The 22,727-nt window shown below is 56.0% G+C and overlaps 1 protein-coding gene across 1 annotated transcript; it reads right to left on the bottom strand.

The window, feature by feature from the left end:
• Window positions 1-518: 518 nt before the first annotated feature.
• On the bottom strand, window positions 519-8,477 carry AQP8 (aquaporin 8). Its single transcript, XM_090023779.1, has 5 exons — window positions 8,227-8,477; window positions 3,892-4,018; window positions 3,023-3,237; window positions 2,110-2,244; window positions 519-1,784 (listed from the first exon to the last, which is right to left on the bottom strand). The coding sequence occupies exons 1-5, from the start codon at window positions 8,475-8,477 to the stop codon at window positions 1,742-1,744; spliced, it is 771 nt and encodes a 256-aa protein (XP_089879905.1). The 3' UTR covers window positions 519-1,741.
• Between the last annotated feature and the right edge of the window lie 14,250 nt (window positions 8,478-22,727).

Here is a 22,727-nt window from a genome sequence, read left to right as displayed (position 1 = left end):
CCCCGAGCCGGGAGAGAGCCCCTGCCTTCAGCTGGCCCAGCCACACGCGCGCACACGCGGGGGCACACGCGCAGCGCCCGGGCTGCATGGCGGGAGAGGGGCCTTCCCCCGCCGGCCCCGCTCCCGCGCCGTGCCCAGGCCGCCCCCGCCCGGGCGGCTGCGCAAAGGGGCGCGGGGGGGGTCTCTGCCGAGCGGCGGTGGCCCCAGCGGGTGTTTCCGGGGGCGGCGGCGGCCCCTCTCCCCGCCGGGCCCCAGCACTTCCTCGGACACGCGAGCACTACACCTTCCCGGTTAAACGCCTGTTGGGCCTTAGTGCTGGGAAACAACGTGTTTTCCTCTAACCTCGTTCCTGGAAGCCGCTCAGGCGGCGGAAACTTCCCAGAAGGATGCAGCCTTCTGCCCGGCACGGGAAGCTGGGGGCCAAACTGTGAGACCCTGCAAAATCAGCAGCAGCACAAAGCCCTTCTGTGGCACCCTGTACTTTATTGGGCAAGACATCCCGCCGCGCCTTTGTGGAGCAGGTCAGCATCGCTCTTCCCATTATACGGATGGGTAAACTGAGGTATACAGGGGGTGACGTGATTTGCCCAAGTCCACACTGGGAGGCAGTGGCAGAGTTTTGCAGGGCACAGAGGCTGGAGCCCGGCGCTCCTGGCTTTCGCCCCAGCGCCACAACCGCGGGGCTCCCTGGCTCCCGCGCAAGCTCGGGCTCCGATTTTCTGTGCAAACCCTGTGCACTCAGCAAGCTGCCAGCACGGTGGGTCCGTCGCCAGCACACCTGAGCGTGTCACCACGCACACAGCCTGCGAGACGCTTACGCCGGCAGGACCCTGCTGTTCTCCCCGTTGCACAGGTGGCACGTGGCAGAGCAAGGACTCGAGCCCATGCCCCTGAAGCCCCGGAGCAGCGTGATGGCCCCCGAAGTGGCTGCCAGGGACCTGCTCCCTGCTGCAAAGACTGCTCCATGCACTGGCAGCCACGAGGGGCGCGGACAGGACCAGGCCCGGCCCCACGCGGCCGCGTGTCCCTGCGGCTCAGGACCGCTCGCTCCAGCATCCTCCGCCGGCCGGTCCCCGCCCCAGCGGCGCGGCGAGGCAGGAGCCGGCCCGTGGCGGCAGGAAGCGCGGGCCGCAGAGGGAGCATGCCTGGCTCGGGTGCCGGCGGGGAGGCCTCCCTGCCCGCGGGCCTGAGCCGATCCTTCAGCCCCTCTGTTCCCCTAAAGAGCTTCGGGGTCGGGCGCCCGGCGCGGGGACTCCCCCCGTTGCTCTGCTTTGGGTCGCCCCTTGGGGCTGGCAACAGGCAGAGCCGTCGGCCGCGCTCGCAGCTGGCGAGAGCCGAGCCAGGCCCCCGTCTGCCGGAGCGGTGCAGCCCGGGGGGCCTCCCGCAGCCCCCGGAGCATCCTCCACGCCGGGGAGGCCGAGAGGCAGCGTGCTGGCAGAGCTGAGCCGCCGCGGCCGGAGCAAGTCAGTCCCGCCGGCCGGCCCCTGCACGCCCGCGCTCCAGGCTCCCGCCGCGGCTCGTCTGCCCCCCGGGCCGGCCAGCGCCCGGAGCCGTGGGGTGCAGCCGCGTGGTCCCACCCTTCACGACGACCCCGCAGGTTTCCCCAGCTTCAGAGGCGAGTCCCGGCACCGCCGCCCCGCCGGCGATGCCACGGCCAGCGCGGGGGCAGGCAGAGCTTCCCGACCGGCAGGAACACGCGCGGGGCCACGGACCCAGCCGAGGCACAGCCCCGTGCCCGGTCTCACTTCAGAAACAGGCGGATTTCCCTGCCGCCGATCAGGAGCCTGGAGGGAGGAGAGCAAGGGTGAGTATCCGGGCCCAGCGCCTGCCCCCGCCAGCGCTTTCCGGCAGGCGAGCGGGGGCAGGCCGGATCCCGAATGAAGCCTGGCCCCAGACACCCCCCTTGCGCATGCCTCCGGAGTCCTGAGATCTGGCTCGGGGCCAGGGAGGGCTGGGCAGGCCCCCGCAGGGGCCAGGATGGGCTCCGCTGCTTGGCTCGGGAAGGGGGGCCAGGCAGAGGCGACAGCAGCCGGGGCTGGGACACGGGACCCCTCCACACCTGGGGCAGGCCGCCCTCCTCCTCCCTCCCCGCCGCGTCTCAGCACCTACCTTAGCAGCAGCCCCGCGATCAGGCTGGCTACCATGGGCCCCACCCAGTAAAGCCAGTGATAGTCCCAGTAGTTTGCCACCAGTGCTGGCCCGAAAGCTCTGGCAGGGTTCATGCAGGCCCCCGATACCGCGCCCCTAGGACAGAGGACACAGGAGCCACCGGTCAGCCGGCTAGTCCAGGCCGCCGCGGACACGTCGCTTCCACAAGCGACCGGCCCGGCCGCAAAGCCCAGGGAGCTGCCCCGGGCCCCGCGGCAGCCCGCGGCCCAGCCAGGTGCATGCGGCCGGCCTGGTGACACGGGCCCGGCGGAGCGCGTGGGGCGCCGGCGCCGGTCCTCCCCCTCCGCACAGCAGAGACGTTTGCCCTGGCGCGCCGGGTGCGGGGGCCCTGCCGCAACCCAGCAGCCCTCGGCGTTCATAATTGCCGGCTCTCGTTATCCCCTGCAGGCAGCGCGCGCCCAGGCCGAGCTGGCTGGGCCTTTCCTCCGGACAGCAGCGAGAGCCCGCGGCGAGAACCAGCTCCCAGCGCCCTGGCCGCGCTCTGCCGCCGGAGCCAACGGTGCCAGCGGGGCTTTTATCCGCGCGCCAGGACCCAGGGAACAGCTCGGCCTGGCTCGAGAGCCCCGGCCGGCCGGTCCCCGAAGGTCGGCTTTACCGGCACCTTCCCGCGCGCTCGTGCCACAAGCTCCCCGCTGAGATTTCTGGCCGGTGCACGGTGCTGGACAGTCATGGAAGGGATTGCGGCACCTGCCCAGCACAGACCGCAGAGCCTCTCCAGGAGGAGAGCGGTCAGACCGGCGCGCTTCCCCCACCGCGTTTCCCACCGTGCCTGGGCCTGAACGGACACCTGTCCGCTCTAGGGACTGCGTCCAGGCTCCGTCTCCAGGTCTCCGGGGAGGCCGGGCCCACTCACCCGGCCAGGATGTCCGCCGTGACCGTGAAGCCGATGCAGAAGGGTGCCAGAGGGGTCTTGGTCTTCTCATTGATGGCTCCCATGCAGACAGCCAGGACCAGGAACAAGGTCATGACGATCTCGCCCACGATGGCCGCGGGGATCTGCTCGTCGGACGTGATGGCGGAGAAAGCCCCGCCCGTGGCATTGACGTATCTCTCACCCGCCGTCATGGCCTAAGAGAACGAGGCTTGGGCTTATTCCTCTGCACACGTGTGGGAGAGGTCGTGTCGGTCTACTCCCGGCATTTACCTTCTGAAAGTCCCCTCTAACTGCTCGCGCACACAGACCCTCAGCCCTGAGGTAACTGGAAGGGAGCCAGACCCCATCGATCCTAGCAAAGCTAGGAGGGAACTGTCCTCGTGCATCTGCCTAGTGGTTTCCAAAGGGCTGCTTGGGAGTCTGCAGACGCTGCTGTAGCCAGCACAGGATGTGAAGGCGGTTGCAGAACAGGACGCCGAGATCCCTGTGGCTGCAGAAGACGTCTGCGCGTGTCCTGCGTCACTAGCTCTTGCCATCAAGTGCCCATGAACAAGCCGGGTACCAGGGACGAGCACATCCCCGTTGGCAACAGGCACCCCTAAGCTCCCAGCAGGAGAGCGGGGTGTCAAACCCAGGCGTCCTGGCAGAGCCAAAACCAGAAGGAAGCCCAGTGGGCCTCTCCCCCGCCCGCTTGCTTAGCATGGCCCCGGCCTCATCCCAGCATCATGGGACAAGCTGGTATGGAGCAAGGCAGAACCCCCCAAACATGCCCTGGCCCGCAAAGGCCTGTGCCCATGGCTGTGATGACCCCCCTCAGATTAAACCTTTCTGCTCCCTAACAAGCATACCTTTGCCAAGGCAGCACCTATCGCCCCTCCGCACATCTGGGCAACCCAGTAAGGGAGGAGCAGCACGATGTTCAGCCCGCCGATCAGCCACGCCGCCAGGGAGACAGCTGGATTGAAATGGCCACCACTGCAATTAATCAGAGAGAGTCGTTAAGAGGTTCACCAGGGCTAGGAAGCTGACCTCCCTCAAAACCACACCTGGGGGTTGGGTTCAGACCTCTTTAAACATCATGGTTTTTTAAACTCAGCGTCAAGGCAGGTCTGGGCGGTGTGTGCCGCTCGGAGGCTTTAGCCAGGCTGGTGCTGGACGTGGGATGACGGGTGAAGCCAGGTGCCGCGCTGGCGGCCGGCCAGACATCAGAGCGCTGCAACCTGACCACAGCGCAGCTCGGCGGAGGTGGGGGCGGCCGAAACGGGATGGGGCGGAAGGGAGGTCGGGGACCGTTGCTGCCGGGCAGAGAAGGGCTTGCACGGACAGCTCCCAGCCCTGCACCTGCAGGTCTCGCAGCAGCTGACGGTGCCATCGCCGCTCAGCTATAAATAACCCGGGCGAGCTACCCCGAGAACGGGGCGCTGCGGTTTCCTCTCGCAAGAGGCTGAGGAAGCAGCCGCCGGGGTCAGAGGCGCTCTTCCTTGCTGTCTGCCTCTGCTTCCCCGTCAGGCACAGGCCGCTCTTTGCCGAGGCCCAAAGCCGGCATCCTGCCTCGGTGCTGAGCAAGGGCAGAGTCTGGCCTGGAGATGCCCTGCCCGGCTCCCACCGCAGACGGCTGCCTAGCAAACCCTGCATAGGCTGCCTTTGGGTTTGGGGCCAATAGAAGGGCAGGGCAGGGCACCTGCATCAGGTCCCCTGGCATGCCTTCCTGGGACTCAGTATTCCCATCTGTGGAATGGGGACAGCATGGACAATACTGGCCTCTCGCAGACAGCGTGTTGGAGGGAGCGCCAGGCAGGAGTCCAGGGCTGCTGCCAGCTCAAAGCACTGGGTGGAAGCAAGCATAGATCCATCCCCTAGACGGGACAACGGCCGACCCCCCTCGCAAGGGCCGCACCAATTTGACCCCAGTGCTCTCCGTCCACCGCGGTCGAGCCCGCTCCTGCGACAGCGCCTCGATCGCCTCACATGAAACAAATCCTAATTCCTTTTAATTAAAAGAGATTACCAGGGGAACGCTCATTAACGAACCCGCTTCATAACCGATAAATCCTGATAATAAATTGCTGTTGAAGCCGCCGAGTCAGAGAGTTTAGGAACTACGATTATGTCTTATTCTTCGGCTTTAATTAAAGAGCTGTCTTGTGCGAGGAGCCGAAAGTGCTTGTCTTGTTTAGCCTAGTAAAACAAAGGTGGAACAGGATCTGATTGCTCTCTATATCTAAATGCACCGGGGAGAAGCACCTGGGAGGGAGAGGAGCTATTTGCATTGCAGGACAAGAGCAAACGGGAATTCGCTGGCCCTGAGACAGATGGGCCGGGAAGGAGAAAGACGTTTTCCCACCACCCCCGCCCCGCAGAGAAAGCCTCCCGACTGGAGCAGCGAGGCTGGTCGAGCGGGAGGATTGGGGCTGGCTTCTCCCAGGCCCCGTGTCCGATTCCTCCTGGAGCCGTGGGCTTTCGTGGGTGTGAATTCCCACATCATCCTGTTGCGGTGGCGCCGAGTGTGCGAAGGATGGGCCTGACCTGGGGAAGGTTTCCCGGCTGGTGCTGTACCCTTTGCAGCGCCTGGCCCCCATTTGAGAAAGCACATTGGGGTTTGTGTCATTCGAGGCGAGGAACGGGGCCTTTAGGACATGCTTCCAGCTGCCAGTGCCTCGTGCTAACTGCTTGGCTGCAAGGAAGGTGAAGGCATACAGGGTTCAAAGGCACGAGGAAGGGGAATGGACCGCGAGCTCCTTTGGGGCACGGGCCTGAATAATCAGGATTGAGTTAGAGCCCCAGAACAGGCTGCAGGGACCTGCCGGGCCTGGCTGGGGAGGGGGAAGCAGTGACCTCAAAAGGTGAATTTCCCACCTCTGTTTCCAACCCAATGACACACGAAGTGGTCTCTGGCAGAGGTGGCAGCGCACTTGGGGGTGGAGGTAAATCGAGTCCAACACCCTGCACCCCAGTCGGGGCCGCTGGCACTCGGGGACCCCCCAGACACCTCTTCTAGTGCATCAGACCGTGGCTCATCTAACCACCAGCGGGGAGAGTGCCAGGTCTACCACTGCTGTCACAAAGCCTGAGCCTTGTTTACACTCCTTTCCTCTGAATCCGGCAGCGGTTACCGAGGTCCTTGGCTTTCCCTGCCAACTTGCCTATACGTTAACCCACACGCAGATAACGCTGAACACACGCACGCACACACAGATAACGCTGAACAATAGCCCGTTAGCAATAAGTCACAAAACCCGGACTGCAGCCTAGTCTGTGGGGGGCATGCTAATCAGGACAGCCCCGTTTGCTCAGCCTTGTTGTTCTGTCCTGCAGACAAACTTCCCAACTTGATTTCGTCAGCACAGGCCGATGCTAAATTATTAACCTCACACCCCATGACCTGCTCCAAGCCAAATGACCCCAAAGGTCCGCCGCAAAGTGCAGGCACCACCTGCTCGGGTAGCCATGAACCCAGCGGAGGACCATCCCCTTCAGCACTGCAGAGTTTCAGTATCTCCTCTCCACCCTTTTCGGTCACTGGACGGCCCCAATCAGAGGCCGTGGACCTAATTTCTTTTCCCCCAACAGCTCTCTAGCCCTCATGGAAATAAGCGTCATGCCATATAATCACCTCCCGTGCCCTGCAACATCACTTTGCATTCCCAGGCCAGGTCCCCAGCTACTGTCCACCATGTTGCTCCAGAAAGAGCACTGGGCAGATGCTCCTTTTGCTCTGACCTAGAGGCTTTGCTGGAGGAATAAACGCAGAGACCAGGTGAAATCTTAAGCACCTGGAAGGGATGCCCCTGTGCCAGGGCAGGCAGCGGGCCCAGCAACTGGAGAAACAGCAGGGACTGGATCCTGTTTCTTCCTGCAGACAGCTAGTGCCCAGCTGGGACCAGAATGCATCCTAAAACCGTTCACTTCGTACAATGCACGTTCGCTCCCCGAGCACCTGCAGAGAGATGCATCTACTGGTTTGAAGCATCTCGGTGCTTTACTTCTCCTTTCTCCCACCGGTCTCACGGCACAAGGCAGCACGGCTGGGTTGTCCCTCATCGACAACGTCCCCGCTGCCCCCTCTGCCTGGAGGTGCCGGCGGCTGAGCAGCCGCCCCAGCCTGGAGCGGCAGGGTGAGGAGGGTTTTACCTCGCATGCTGAACAGACGTGATGGGGGGAGCATGGGATGGGAAGCCCGCAGTGCCCGGAGCAGCTCTGCACCCAAATCGGAGCTGGACAGGCTCACTTAGAGAATGGCATAAGTGCCAAAAAATGGCCTTTCAGAGAGACCCAGATGACTCGTGAATTCAGGCCCAACCTGGCAGATATCTGGCTAGGAACAGGACGCTTTGAAAAAGTGGAGAGGTCTCCTTTGCATGGCTTTTAAAGGCAAGGCTCCAACCTGCCATTTTAAAAAGGGGGCGCTGGGAATTTCACTTCAATTAAAAAAAAAAAAGAAAGCCATAAAAAGGAGGGCTGACGGGATCTGTAACCTCCTACCCGACCACAGGAAGAAGCCTTTCAGACAAGACTGACCGAGGTGTTTTGGGCTTGTCCTGTGCTGGAGTTTTTTCCTCAATGCCTTGATTTGGTCATTAAGTCCAGTGAATCTCCTAGTTGGACTGTTCTGCGATCCAGCTTTCTGGACCTCAGTTTGCTGAGCTGTAAAATGGGCATCTGACCAGACACCTGCCTTTGCAAAGCTCTTTGAGAGCAAGGCATCAGGCTGGGAACCAGCGCACCTCACCAGCCATGTCCCTGCTCCATGCCTCTGCTTCCCCCGCAGCCTTTATCCCCCGCCTTTGTGTGGGCTGCAGGCTCTTCGGGGCAGGAGCTGCCCGTGGACAGCCCCTTGCTCAGAGAACCTCTGACCTCAGCTGGGCTCTCAGGTCACTACCATGGGGCAAGCCACCATGATCCTTAGCTTTGGACAGGATTGTGAGAATCACAAAGAGGAGCATTTTTTGTAAAATATGGTAAAACAAAGAATTGCAAGGAGCGATGGAAAACAAGTGAGGCAGCCTGTCTGTCCGTCTGTCTGCCCACCCAGCAGCAGACGTAGCTCCGAAACAGGGCCCGCCCATGCTCCCTTCCAAGGGGCTGTGGGGTTTTCTGCTTTGGATCCACTTACCTGGATGGCACCGGTAGCCCGTTGGAAACCCACCCGCCCCCCCCACCCCAGAGCCACACAGACCCCATACCTGATATTGCCCAAAAAGGCGATGTTGAGCCCCAGAGCCAGCCCGTGCGCCAGCGCCGGCTGCAGCCGCCCCGTGCTCTCCACGTTCTCGATCACCGAACAGCAGGCGATGAAGATGAAGAGGGTAGAGCCCAGGAGCTCGGCTATGCAGGGCTGGACGTACACCTCATACCAGTGAGGCTGCAAGGGTTTGTGCTTGCCCTCGATTTCCACCTCCTTTATGGACATGCCACCGAACTCTGCATCAGCCATTGGCGACCTGAAACCAAGCAGGCAGCGCTGAGGGGTGGCTGGGCACGGCCCCCGACCTGCCGCGAAGGTGGCAGCCAGCAAGGGGGTCAGACCAATGGGGCACGAGCCCCCCCGGTTAGCCCTTCCAGGGGCTGCAGACTGCGAAAGCAGGCAGCACTCGGTTTCCGATCTTCACGATGTGCTTCCACAAGGCGAAGGCATGTCACGCAGCCCGCGAGAAACACAGGCTCTTCCATTCCCAAGTCAGCAAAAAGGGGATGGAAAGGCAAACCCCCTCTGTTTTTCTAAGGCAATTACTGTGGAGGGTTTTTTGGTAAAATATCTATCTATCTATAGAGATATATATAGACAGACAAATAGATAGATATCTACAGATGTCAATATATCTATAGATATAGATGTATGTGTATATATATCTATATATCTATATATAGATATATATCTATATAGATCTCTCCCTCTCTCTCTCTCTCTATATATATATATATAGATATATATAGATATCTATATGTCTGTACACACACACACACACACACACACCCCTTCTAGTCACTGATCATTGCCTTCTTACCCCACCACGAGAACCTGTTACTATACTTGCACCCGTGGAAACGCGCTCCGACACACCCGCCTGCAAGGCATCATCACCCTCAAAACCCCTTGTCTCTTAGCCCAGGCTCCGAATGCAGGGCTTAAAACTCAGTTCACCCATGGTGTGGAGGTACTTACGTTTGGAGGGTGCAGCTCTGCCCCAGGTACTGATGCCAGCAAAACCTCGGTAGGTAATGAGTGCTGGGCTCCTTGAGGAATGGGTTACTTATCTCTCAGGAACACCCGAATGCTCCCTACCTGACCTGCACAAGGGGATGGCTTTTAAAAAATTGGACTGGATTTGCATTGTAAAAAAAAAGCAATAAAATGCGATAGGCCGGCCCATAGATGTGTCAACTCTATTTATCTCCATGGCTCCGTGGTTCAAGGATTCGTTAGGGAATCCTGCCAAGTTGGAAAACGTGGCTTGTTTCACAGTTCAAACTGCTGGGGACACACCGTATCAGAGGCACAATTGGCCTGACGCACGGGGCACCTTGGGCTTGGTTTTGTTGGAGCTAAGCAGTGCATGGGATTGCTGCCTGGCTGGGAGCAGGGGCCTGAGCAGTGCACGTGCTGGGGCTCTTATCCCTTGCTAAGTCCTCTGCCCATCATTACATTCATGAAAGCAGCTCCAGCGAGAAGAAAAATAGCCCCTTTGTGCACAAATTGGTCCGGGCTGGTGTCCCTCGCTCAGAAAAATTCCCAGCAGCTCTCGTGGAGCTTTGAGCAAGGAGCTGATCCGAGCCCAGAGCCTTGGCCGGGCTTTGGGGAACATCAGAGGCTTCTTTATCCCTCTGTGAGTGCTGAGGGCCCCTGACAAGACCAACGTCCTCAGACAACGCGAGGTGAAGAAGGGCTTCTCCCCATCTCCTTGCTGCAGGTGGGGACCTGAGGCACAGGGAGATTAAGTGACTTGTCCAAGGGCACACAGGAAGCCTGTGTCTCAGCCCTGGATCACACCCAGCTCTCTGAAGCCCAGCCCTGAGTCTCCTCCATGAGACCATCCGTCCTGCCTTGCCGGCCTCTGCACCTCCCTCCAGGGCTCAGCCACCGGAGGAGAGTCCCCGGCCCCCGGGTGACCACTGCAGGCCAACGTGGATGGTGAAAGAAATGCAGAGCCCCAAGGTGGCAAAGGTCTGGGGCATGATGCTGGCACCTCTAGGACGCACAGACAAGAGGCAGCTGCTGCGATGAGAGGTGGATGGGGCGGGAGAAGCAGGCCTTGAGCAGACCGCTCGTGCCTCTGCTCTGGCGGGGATGTCAAACATCCGGCTGGAACGTGAGCACGGGGCTGCCCTGCCCTCTTGAGCAATCGCGTGCAGTCCCGACTGCTTGTGGCGGGTAATGAAGAAGCCTGGTTTATGGGTCTGTTTTCTCTGCTAAGTAAAGGTAAAGAATCCCAGGGAGGTTGTTACGAGGTTTGCACAAGGCTGCGGGGACGGGCAGGAAATTTCCACTAGCCCGGCTTCAAGGGACAGGGCAGGCTGCGGGCACCGGTGGGTCAGCACGGAGGGGACGGAGGCAAACCCTGCCCCAGCGCATCCGAAGCAAGATCCAGCTCTTCGTCACCTCTTCCCTGAGACCCCGGGTCTTTTTGTCCATGCGCAGCAGTGGTCCTCACCCCCTCTAGACGCCAAGCCCCCCTTGGAAAATGCCAGCTCTTTGCTTTCACTCATTTTTCACTATGAAAAAATCACAGAGCTACGCTTCTATCGCAGAGCCCAGATAGCCCACAGTGGCTCTGACCCTAGGGATTCCTCTTCGACATCTCAAGGACTACTTTGTTTGGCACACCTAATCGTGCCGGTAGTGCATGACACCCCACAACAGCCCGGCTGAGAACAACTGGCACTAGACAAACGAGCGACAAGCCGGGGCCGATTCAGACAGCCTGCCTGGCTCGCCTTGTAGGCCCAGAGGAAGCTGTGGCTCCCAGAAAGACACTCCTGCCCCCATCTAATAAACAACAGCAGCTCAGCGCCTTGGCTGGGGTCTGCGCCACCGCGTCACCCTGGCCTCTCACCTGCCTGCACCCCCCGCATTATTGCTTAGATAAGGGGTCTTCCTATTTGCAATCTATGTGAAAGCCTGAGCTGCCTTCAAGAGACTCATGCTTGCTTCTTGTCTCGGGATAATCTGTCACAGATAAGCGGAAGAAATGCTTAGGACCGGGCCCGTGTTTGTCACTAGCACTCTGCACACAAGGGCTGTGGCATCAGCCTCATTTTACAGAGGACCTGAGAGGCAAAATAACTTGCCTAAGGGCAATGAGCAGGGCAGTGGCAGAGCCCAGTCAGGCTCAGGCCTGGCAAGCACCACTGCAACGCACTATCCACGAGGCGACAGGTATGGGAAGGGGCCAAAGCAAAGCGATGGATCAACCCAGGGCCACTTCACCGGAGTCACGTGGGGGCGCAGCTGCTGCAGGGGGGAGAAGAAACAGACCCCTGGAGCCTCCCCAGAGGCAGCGATGGCTTCAGGCCCCCCTAGGTCCCAACTCCCACGTGGGATCGGCGCAGCAGCCTTGCCTTGTTGAAGCTTTCCTTGTGCGTGGTTTTTTTGGGACATGCTGAGGAAATGCTCTGGCGTTGCACGACCGCCGCTATTGCTCAGCACAGGCCGGGAAGCAGAAACGCGACAGAGAGGGCAGATCTGAGGACGATCTCGCAGGGAAGTTCACACGTGAGCTCAGCTCCAAGTGCTTCTGCAAACTGTCCAGAGCACCCGAGTCCACCAGGCTGAACTGGACTATCCCGAGACCAGACGCCCTGGTGAGACGGCAGCACTGCTGGTGCCCGTGCCAGTCCCGGGATGGATCCAGCCAGGCCCCTTCCCAGCCCAGACATGCAAGAAAAGCATCAGGCAACAGTAAAGTCACTGTCCTCTCATTCCTCTGGGCCAGTCACATCTATCAATTAAAAGACTAAGTTCTTCCAGCTGGAAAATCAGAGGAGACGGCTGCTGTGGGGCACACCTGTGCAGACCCTCCTCCGGCCAGCAGCCACAGCAAAGTGCCTCCACTGAATGAGGCAGACAAGAGTCTTTGGGTAAATGTGATCATCTTTTATTAGACCAACTCAAATAGTCGGAAACATCCTTCTTTGAACATTCAGGTGGATTACAGGGCCCCATTCAAACCACTCACCCATGGTAGTTACTGCCCACTTCCAGGCCAACAGAAATTTTTCCAAATAAAGTTTTTGGGGGCGTCAAAAATGGCTTTGTTTTGAAAAACTGGTCCATCCTGTGGGAGAAAAACCCATTTTCCAAGTTCTCCCCTTTTTCATAAGTGTATTTTCCTCCTGCCTGTGCTTTTGGGACCAGTGAAAAACTAATCAAGTTTACTGCAACATTTCTGGCTTCCTGAGAACCAGCTTGTAATGACATGAAAAATGCAAAAAAAGACAAAAATGTAAGACAGACGGATGGACAGAAAGCGGGGTGCGAAACTAAAACAGGTCACATTCAAACTCTTCGGCAAGAAAAGAGCTTTCAGTGGGATGAAGAACAACTCTCTGAACTGCTTCTCTTACTGTTATCTCTTGCTGTTGACCAAACTTTGAAACCTCTTTCAAACCCAGCAATTGCCATTAATTAACCTCAGTTAGTACCTGGGGGAGTTGCTTACATACTGCGCAACTGATAGGGAAGGGGCTGTGGGAGATCAAACAATACTTGAGGGAAATACATAATTACGTGGCAAAAACGCTGATGACCTACTGCAACGAGATCCCCAAAGAGCACTTACATCTGAAGTGGATCTCATTTCAAATGAGAACAGGACTGGAAAACAACTCCAAGAAAGCACAAACGGTCCCCGGAGACCAGTGCACAGATTGGTCTGTAGCTACCAATAATTATAGCGCATAATTAAATAATATCAAATATTGGCCAACCAGTTGAATCAATGTGATTTTAATGGCCTGTGCTGGCAGTACAGTATTTTCCCACATTATCAAGGACCACTTCCACCGCGGAAGCACAGATGACTTGATCCAACCACGCACGCAAGACAGCAAACAGAAGGGAGATTAAGGGCAGGAAGCAAGTCACCAAGCCGGAATTCGGTCCGGGCGCAGACGTTTTCATCCCCGCTCCAACCAGAAGTGCCAAGAAACGAGACTGGACATTATTCCCTGCTTATCAACATCAAACCTCTAGCGCCCCAGCAGCGCTGAGCACTAGCGGCTGCACGCCGGCCGATGCGTGGACTGGTTCTAGGCAGACTTGGAGAGAAAACCAATCGCGCTGTGCTGGTGCCAACATACCCCGCAAGTGTCCGGTCCAAGTAACACCATTGCTCTTGGCTTCAAGTCACTGCTTCGGGAGGGCTGTGGGTAGAATAAATACTAGTGCACGTGTTTCCATTAGGGTCTGAATGGGATTTGTATTGTTATCCCCAGTGCAGTAAGCCGGGGTTCAGTTTTACAGCTGAAATAGGGCTTTAGCTACGTCAGGAAGGAGAAATCTGGTTATTTGGCCCCAGCAGTCTTTCCTGCCCAGAGCAGAGGGGCTGGACCCCATGACCTCACCAGGCCCCGTCCAGCCCTAAACTTCTGCGAATCTGTGAAATCCCCGGCATCCTCCCCAAACAGACAGTGTCGCGTCTGCGCGCGGGGAACGGATTCCCTGAGAATCTGCAAAGGAATCAAGTCCGTTTTTTGCAAGACAATTGAATTCATTTTGACACTAGAACACGTAAAAGGAGAAGCAGCCCAGTAAATGAATCCTTAAAGGGAGGCAAATCTCATTTGGAGCAGCAAGCACTAGTCAAATTCACGTGGCTCGTGCCTGGTGTCACCAGAGGTTTGTCCGGATCATCACCACCTTCACCCTTGAATTCCCTGCATTTTGTGTGGGTGCTAGCTAGTTAGCATAACGACATCAGCCCTTGGATGCGTGTTCCCCTAAGCGGCCCGTATGCTTTCCCAGAGGCTTTTTGGGGGAAACGATGCTAGGGGAAGCAGCAGCGACCTTCACTCTTTTGTTTAAGGAGGCCATGACTATGCCAGGAATCAAACAGGTTCTTTCCCCATGCAATACATCTGGCATTTGGCAGCTAAACTCATTTACAATAAGCTTCTGACTTGTGTAGTAGGGCTGTGTACAAACCAACAGAGTTAGGCAAAGGCGTGGGGCTGGGAACAGGCAAATCTGTTCCCATTAGCAGATATTTATTTTCTCCTTGTTTGTGCTTGCACTGTGTGTGGGGATTTGTTAAATAAGCCACAACAGCAACTGTGTCATTTTGGAAACAAAATATTCAGATAAAACAGAAGACACAGCCACCCAACGAAGTATCCCTCTTGGGAATTACGGCGCAACGATGTACAGTTGCAAAGAGTGACCCTACCCTTTCAGAGGCACCTCCAAGGTGAAAACCTCTCCATCCAAGCAGGCATTTCTAGGCTTTGCATTGAAAATATCCTGGATCCCGTACACCTGCAGGCAGCTCCCTGTGCCTCGCCTCCGGGTTCTGGCATAGCTGGTAAGACCCGGATCCAGCAAAGCCCTTTGGTGCATGCTTACAGCTCAGCACGGCTCCAGTCCCATTAAGACTTAAGCACAAGCCTAAGTCCTTTGCTGAATATCGGAGGATTCGCACAGAGAGCAGCACTGAAATGTCTACAGAGATCCATGGGGGACCCTCTTCCAACAGACCCATTTCTCTCACCTGTGCTGCCTCTCTAGCAGGGGGTCTCTTTTGATCCTTGGGGAGGAGGTTCACCACCCCCTGGCTTCAGCTGATAGACATTTTAAGGAAAAGGTGCCTTCCACTGAGGCAGCTGCAGCATGCCCTCAGAGCAAAAGGCACATCCTTCCACCTGCTGGTAGCTCCTCACCCTGGCCAGGGAGGGGGATGCCAAATGCCAACACAGACAGAGGAATCCATGTCAAAGCTACTACAAAGCACGGCAAGCCAAGCTGGCAGACAGCAGAGCAGCCTCTGGCTTGTGTCCTTGCAAAGGGCTTGGGGCCACCTGGCTGTTAGTTAGGAGGACCTGATCCGGGGCATGATTCATTTCCCTAATATTTGGGACCAGCTGCACGGTCAGAGGCAGCGAAACAGGCCAGGGAGGTCCAATCGGACAAGGAAGGGCTGATGCAGAGGGGAGATGGGGCACGGATGCAGCAGATGCACGGATACGGTCCCGGTGCTGCTTTTGCTTTTATAGCAGGGTTTGCATTCGGCACCCCTGCACTTTGTGGTAGAAGCAGCACCAAGGAGGAGCCAAGCCCATTCGAGGGGTTGTCTGTATGGGGCGTTACTGCAGAAGAGCCGATGAGCTGTGGTCTGTGCAGGACAGCGCTCTGGGGGACACAAATTCCAGGTCTTTATCCCAGCTCTGCTGCAGAAATGGACTGAGCCGAACTCAGATCAGGAGCTGTTCCTGCAGAGTCAGAAAATCCTCCCTCCCCAGGACATAGGGCATAGGCATGCAAATCGCTGAGAAGTAGAAGGGGACAGGCATGTACCCCATCCCTGCCTGTGCACATGCTCTTTTCCCGTGGTAAGTCCAAGCCGGCCTCCAGTGCCCTTGGTCTGCAATGACAAGAGATGCATTACTGGAGATAGCTTTAGGTTACCACGGGGTAAGGGTATGAATGCAAGCAGTCCCCAGAGTAGCCAGGTAAAGCCCCACTCTGCCTTTACCCCTTAGTAACTTGTTTGCATGCCCTTGCCTTTACTTGGGAATAATTCTTTAGCTTTGGATCCACCCCAGCCCTTAATCCAGATAAGATCCCCTGAATCCTAGGCCAGCCCTGACTAATGCTAAGGTTGTACTGACAAGCATGCTCTGTATTCCCGGCACATAATCTAAAAGCCTATTTCAACCAGCCTCCTGACAATTCAGCCTAAATACTTAACATATTTTCTTTAACAAGATGCATTTTAAACAGCAATAAAAAAAGAAGGTAAAGGCAACTCACTTGACACCATCTTATCTTTATATACATTTATCTTAGACCAATAATCCAAAGGTTACATAACCATTATTGAATAAGAACTAGCAAAAACATTTGCAATGGGTAGCAGTAAGTCAGATTTATATAGACCTATGAACACCTAAAGATCCCATTTCATAATACTTCTCCTTTAAAGTGCCAGCCAGCTGCTCAAAACATGGATGGAAATTTCCAAGAGCGTTTTCTATAGGGATTTGCCATTTCCCTTAGATGATGTGGAGAGAACTGGGCCAGTTCCCTTAAGGAAGTTTAAGTCCATTTGGTTTTTGTGGAGATTCACAGTTTACAGCTAAATGGGGGGGGAGTCGGAGAACCGAAGTCCCACCGAGACCTCAGCCCTCAACTGACGAGCGCCTGAACTTGCCGGCCTGCCCCACGCGTCTGCGACGGGTGCGCCGTCCAGGAGCTGCGCAGTGCCCAGAGCCCAGCCAGGACTTCCCGAGAAGACACACTTCAAAGCAGAGCCGGTCACCGACACCGGGCGTAAATACAAAGTACAGCCAGTTACAAGTTTCTGGCACAGCACTGAGAGATGCTGTGGACATTGCCGGCAGCTCCCGAGGTCCCAAGGGAGAAGCGGCCGGCCGGTCCCCATCGGGAACGCAACGGGTGGTTTTAACGAGGCCCTTGAAAGGTCCCGGAGGGCAGCGGGCGCCGACAGAACGGACCCTTTGCACGGGAGCCGGACATCCCACCCGAGGGAGCCGCGGGCAGAGCCCCGAGCCGAGACCCGTCGGGATGGATTCGTGGCAGGCGAGAGCGATGCGCTTTGGCTCTTGCCGTTTCCCATGGCAACAGGACTCCGGCTCCGCATTGCCCGAATGCTTCGCAGCCACGGACCCGATGCAGAGGGAAGCGAGCCGCAGGCTCCGAAGCAGGATGCCCCGCTGGGCCCGATCCCGTGTGCCGCCGGCTCCTCCTATTCAGCTGTGCCCCAAGCCCCCTGGGGTTGAAACGGCTTTCGTGCCACAGCTGGCGGGTTGTCTCCGCAGAAATCCCTTGTATACAACGCTCTTGATGCCTGGCAGCTACTGGGCTGCAGCTACATGCAGGGAGCAAAGGGCCTGGAGGTTTGCACTGTGAACGCCAGGCTTCGATAGGACGTGCATGGGGCTGAGTCAGGCCTCGTTCAGGTTCGGTTTCAATAGGCTGGATGGGGTCCGCCCCGCAGGTGAAGGAAGCCATTTCAGACGCCAGCGAAAGAAGGCACAAAGAAAGAGCAGGAGCCTATTCCCACTGCCTAAAAAGCGAGGTGCCCCCGCACTACTCCAGGTAATGATTTTCCACACTGGGTCTTATGCTCCGGCTCTCCGAGGGCACTTACTTCCTAACCAACAGTCAGGGAAGGGAAAGCGCTTTCTAGAGCTGCCTGCTTTATGATCACACGCAATCGTGAACGCTGGACTTTATCACATCTGCCTTCCTAATAGCATGCTTAGAGCAGCAGAGATAGCACAAGCTCCCTTGATCCTTATGGTAACCCTATAGCAAAACATGACCTACTTTCCAGCTCATTTTCTGGAAACAGGCTAAAAACTCAAGAGCAAGTCTAAGAAGACAGGACTCCTTTTCTCGGTCCGAACCGGCTGTTGCAGCCGTTGGCTGAACCCACTTTCCTTTTTGCTGTTCTTTTATTAGGCTTAAGATGGAAGATGGAGATGGGAGTCCAGTTTGCACAGCCTGCGCTGGACCATGTACAGCTAGCAGGACGACGAACTAGGAGGGCAGCATCTCCACACCCTGCCCTTCCGGCTACCGTGCTATTAACTCCTTACGTTGCACATCTCAGTGCTTTATTCAGGAGAGTGAATTGCAGAATCAGAGCAGCTGACCAGCAGAAACTTTCCTAACACCTGCCTGCCTTCACCTCGTAGTGAAGGTGCTTCTGATTAACAACGTTTCCAAGGGCGGAGAGACCCAGAGCATCACAAAGACACCTGGGGAGACAGGTGGGGCTGAAGAGGGAGCACAGGGGAGAGCACTGGACACCTGCCTCTAGCAAACTGAATGCAAACCCAGCTTGCACCAGCTGTGGGGGGTGATTGCACTGGTCACAGACCCCAAAGGGGCACCCTTTCTTGCTCCATCCGCCGTGGCAGTCAAGGTGTCAGCTTGACAGTGTGATCTGGCTGTGGGTCATTTGGGTTTCACCCACATTACAATGCTATGAGGTTTGAGACTCACCCACTGTCACCAGGGTCGTGACGTGATTCCATCGTGGTGCATGCCTTTATCCACTGCTCCTTCATTGTCTGCAACACCATAAGAAACAAGTGTGGCCCGACGTGCAATGACCGGCACTGGAACATGGAGCACACCGGGGTTATTGTTTTATAGTTGCATGGCAAGAAACAGGCTTATGAAACATGCTGTGCTCATAACTGATCTGTGTAACCATGTGTATTTGCCCCTCTTCCCCCAGCTTCCTGCCCCACAACACTTTCAAACTGTTTGTTCCACCTACTTGTCACTTCCTGTCTTAATTCAGATCGTGGATGTTCAGGGCAGATCCCATCGTTCACTGCAAGGCCACAGGGCTCCCATCTCGAGCAAGGCTTCGAGACACCACTGCTGTAGAAACGGCAATGCTAAAAAGTGCAGACAGAGCAGAGCGTGGGGGGATTCGATAAAAAGAGAAAGGACAAAAATGCCCCACAGCTGAGACTGAGCCATTGTTCAAATAATGGAGAAAAAAAATGGCACAAGCCTATAAATATACTAAGGCAAAAACAAACCGCCAAATACAGCCAGCAGCAGTCAGAGGTCAGCAGAGCACCTGCTCCATGGAGAGAAGCCATCAGGCTATCGACACAGTGATTTCATCAGCTCAGCACAGCTGCAGGGGAGGTCTTCGAAAACCCGACCCTCCGCTCGGGGTCAGACCAGGTACCGCATTTGGCATCAGGAAGGCATTTTACCCCATACTAATCAGCACAGACTGTGGCAGGGCTTATTTTCCCTGGGGTGAACCTGCCCCACAGGACACAACACAAGTCATAAATCGTCGAACACCCAGTACAAACAAGAAAGGGTTAACCAGACCCTGTGGTCTTTTCCCAGACCCAGAGAGAGTACCCTGTTTTGATGCTGCCATCCCTAGCCTCCCAAGCCTGCCCTCTCCCTACCCCCTGGGAGCTTTTAACTTCCTCTGGGCCAGCTAGTCATCCTCAGCAGCTGGCCCAGCCCTCCTAGGCAGGCATGCAGTCTCTTTCTCACCCCTGCAGCTGAGCTGTAGCCCCCGCAAGACATCCACCCTGCTACAGAGGGTTGCTCCCAAACTTTAAGAGCAGATTAGATAAGCACTTGCTCAGGAAGGTTTAGACGGGGCTGAGCCTGCCTTGAGCAGGGGGTTGGACTAGATGGGACCTCCAAGGTCCCTTCCAGCCTGATTTTGCTATGACACCAGACACGCTGGCCGACAAGACTTGCCGCTGGAGGCCCACGCACCACAGTGATAAATGGTATGAAGGAGGAAGCGAAACGCTCCCCATTTGCTATTTCAGGAGGGCACAACCACATTGCAGCCCTGGAAATAAGCTCAGCCAAGTGTTGCTGACCTCCCATTACACTTCCAGCACCCCTTCTCTTGAACCGAGTGACCTGCCTTGACAGAAAACAGAAGCCAGTTTCTTATGCAAAAATCACCCACAACAGTTGGGAGGGTCCCTGTGCTGCTTCAGGAGCTCGTAACAAGGCAAGAAGAAATGAACAATCAAATGATCAACCGAGACAAGTGACACGAGATTTAACCCTGATGAAACCCCAAGTTGGCAGGCTCTCCTGGCCCAGTTAAAGATTTATTAGTATTTCACACCTTGGGGAACAGGTGCAGGAGGAAGAAAGACAGGGAGGGGAAACTATGTAAAAATAACAGCAGTTAAAGCAGCAGAAGCCACGTAGTGAGGTCTCTAACCTCTCGCTTCTGAAGACAAGCGTTCACATAGTGATCACCGAGGAAGGAAGTTTGCATCCTTCACCAAAATTGCTCATAAATGGACTGTCAACATCATAAAACCACCGCCGCTCCACTGGTACACTCGTGCCTGCTCCGTGCCAAGAGGAGACTGGCTTGGATTGGACTAGCAACGGTGGGTCAGGTCTGGACTGAAGGTGAGCCCATGACTTGAAAAAAATCCCAAGAGATGCCACAGGATAAAGCTGAGCCACAGTGGGAAGCTGAAATATTGCACATGGCTTTTACCTCATACAAAATGAGGGTAGAAGGGAGCTCAGGAGGTCACATCTAGTCCAACCCCCTGCTCCAAGCAGGACCAGCCCCAGCCCCAGCTACATCATTCTTACTTTACCTGTAGTAGGTCCAGGTGTGATGTCTGTGTTGTGTCAGGGTTGACAGTAGTTTTACTAACATGCCAGACAATGGATTTGTAGTGGATGGTTTGGGTAGGGAAGATCCTGCCTCAGCAAGGGGGTTGACTACATGTGACTGCTGGAGGTGCCCCACTTCTCGACACAAAATATGGAGAAATCTTACATAGCTCCATGCTGGAACTGGAGTAGTGTGTGCAGGACTGGACTCCACATTTTAGGATGGAGATTGTACAATTGTGGGGGCTCGTAGAAGAACAGCAATAGTATGGAACAGCCTAAAAAGATGTGGAACAACTTTCTTAGAAAGCCAGATCATAGACAACGAGGGCTGGAAGGGAGCTCAGGAGGTCACATCTAGTCCAACCCCCTGCTCAAAATCAGGACCAGCCCCACATATATCATCCCACCAAGGCTTTGTCTAGTTGGGCCTTAAAACCTCCAAGGATGGAGACTGCACCACCGCTCTGCGGAGCCTGCCCCAGGGCTTTACCACCCACCTAGTGAGATGGTTCTTCCTAATATCCAGCTTAAATCTCCCGTGCTGCAGCTTGAAGTATTAAGTATCAAATTTAAGGAGTACTCACTCAAATAGATTTTGCCTTCCCACACTTACTCCTAACTTAACACCACTGCTCCAGGTCCTAGAGACAAGTGGCAGGGGAGGGGCAGCAAGCAAAAGTTTTACTGCCTGTCTAAAAACAGAACTTCAATTCAGAGGTAAATTTATCGATCCTTGGCTCCATCTCATCCTACTCCCATGACAGAAACCCTACTGCCAATGTCAACATCTTGCAAAGGCTACATTTCAGTAGGCACTTCCTGCTGTCAAGCCTCAGCACCTGAGCATGAACAGAAATGAATAGGAGACCGATATGGCCAGAGAACAATGCAGCTTTCCATTCCGGAGCCTGTCCGGCAATTAATCTTCATGCTCTGTGTAATTACTGCTTGCATCATTTCCCATTTGAAATATCGACAGGCTGCTTTTGTCAACATCCATTTGTCCTCCTGAGCCCGTCAGAGTCTGAACGCTCCATCTTCTGGCACCTTCTGCCACTTTCACTGCCTATGTGAAACAAGACTGCATTGATCCCCGATTTTCAGAAATCCACAGCTGTGTCAGCTGCACTGACCCTCCAGGCAGCAGAGCTGGTAACGCACCAGCCAGGGAGTGGTTTTCCCCTCTTCCCCATCCCACAGGCCTGCTTTGAAAGCTGTACCCCACCCCTACTCAAGCACAGCATCCAGCTGGTGGATGACTACTAAGAAACGTTTGAACTTGCTAGGTGCTTTCACACTAGCTGGGGACGGTCCGTGTGCCCTACTAGCTTTGCTCTATTCAGCCTAGACAGGTTCATGATTCTTGCTCTAACACAACCAAAGAATAGGGGCTGGAGCTCAGAAGTGAGAGGGAAGATGGGAAAAATTGAGGTTTACAATGGTTAAAGGTATCCTGCACTCAGACACCTCCCCTGCCCCTCAAGACAGATTCCCTCCTGCTCTTCACGGAGAAGTAATGCCCCCTTGCCAATGGGGAGCCAGCAGGCAGACAGGAGAGCAGGGCAGAGGGCCACTGTAGCTGGCACCTCCTCCAAGACATGCAAGTCACTTACCCCATTGCAACGCTGGTAGAGTTAAGGGGGTCTAAGCAGGTCAAATTCTCACACCTCCTTGCCAAATTTGAGCCTGAAGTTAAGAGGATGGCAGCGGGGGCAGAAGAATGGCGTTTAAGCAATAAGAGCCTGGAGACAGTCCACGCACAATGGCTGAAGTGACAGCCCCTCCCCACCTCTCTTCCATGGTGGGGAAAGACAGCATCCCAGCTGCACCCCCAAGCTGGGCAGTAGGTGAGGTAGGAAGAGAGATGCCAGAAAGGGGAGGACAGAGCACACCATGAGCCCCGGGAACAGCTGCAAGAGGAAGGAGCTGGGAGGGCGGAAAGGTGCAGGTGGATTGTGCCAAGGTTAGCACAAAGGGTCAGCGCTATCACAGGCACAGCATGCACGTGCCTGGTGGAGGAAGACAGCACACTTAAGCCAAAAGCATGTGTAAAGGGTACAGGTGCCGGCATACCGGGCAGATCGGTATCTAGGTAGCAAAGGTTGCAAGCTTTCCTGTATGCAGGAGACCTCAGCCTCTTGGCTCAGGGGAGGGGGAATCTAAAATGAGCCTTCTTAAGGGCATATTCACTGCGCAGGGCATCAGCTAATTATAGCAGCTTGCCTTGTGAGTCAAGAAAATAGCTTGACACAGACACGGCAGCAGAGGAAACTGCAGTCAGCCGTGACTTTGGTGGCACTTTATTGGCCAAGTGAAAAACACAGATGTGGTGAAGTGCATGGCAGGGGGAAGGGGGCC

The sequence above is a fragment of the Crocodylus siamensis genome, chromosome 12 (assembly GCF_052110815.1).
Source record: "Crocodylus siamensis isolate JL-2025a chromosome 12, ASM5211081v1, whole genome shotgun sequence".
Classification (NCBI taxonomy): Eukaryota; Metazoa; Chordata; order Crocodylia; family Crocodylidae; genus Crocodylus; species Crocodylus siamensis.
Note: the sequence above shows the minus strand (reverse complement) of the source record. Positions and strands in the feature narration are given on the sequence as shown.

Coding starts and splice junctions, on each gene's coding strand:
- AQP8 (XM_090023779.1), bottom strand. CDS start 8,477: ATGGCTGATGCAGAGTTCGGTGGCATGTCCATAAAGGAGGTGGAAATC. Junction 4,019..8,226: donor GCCTTTTTGGGCAATATCAG/GTATGGGGTCTG, acceptor GATTAATTGCAG/TGGTGGCCATTTCAATCCAG. Junction 2,245..3,022: donor ACGGCGGACATCCTGGCCGG/GTGAGTGGGCCC, acceptor CCTCTGTCCTAG/GGGCGCGGTATCGGGGGCCT.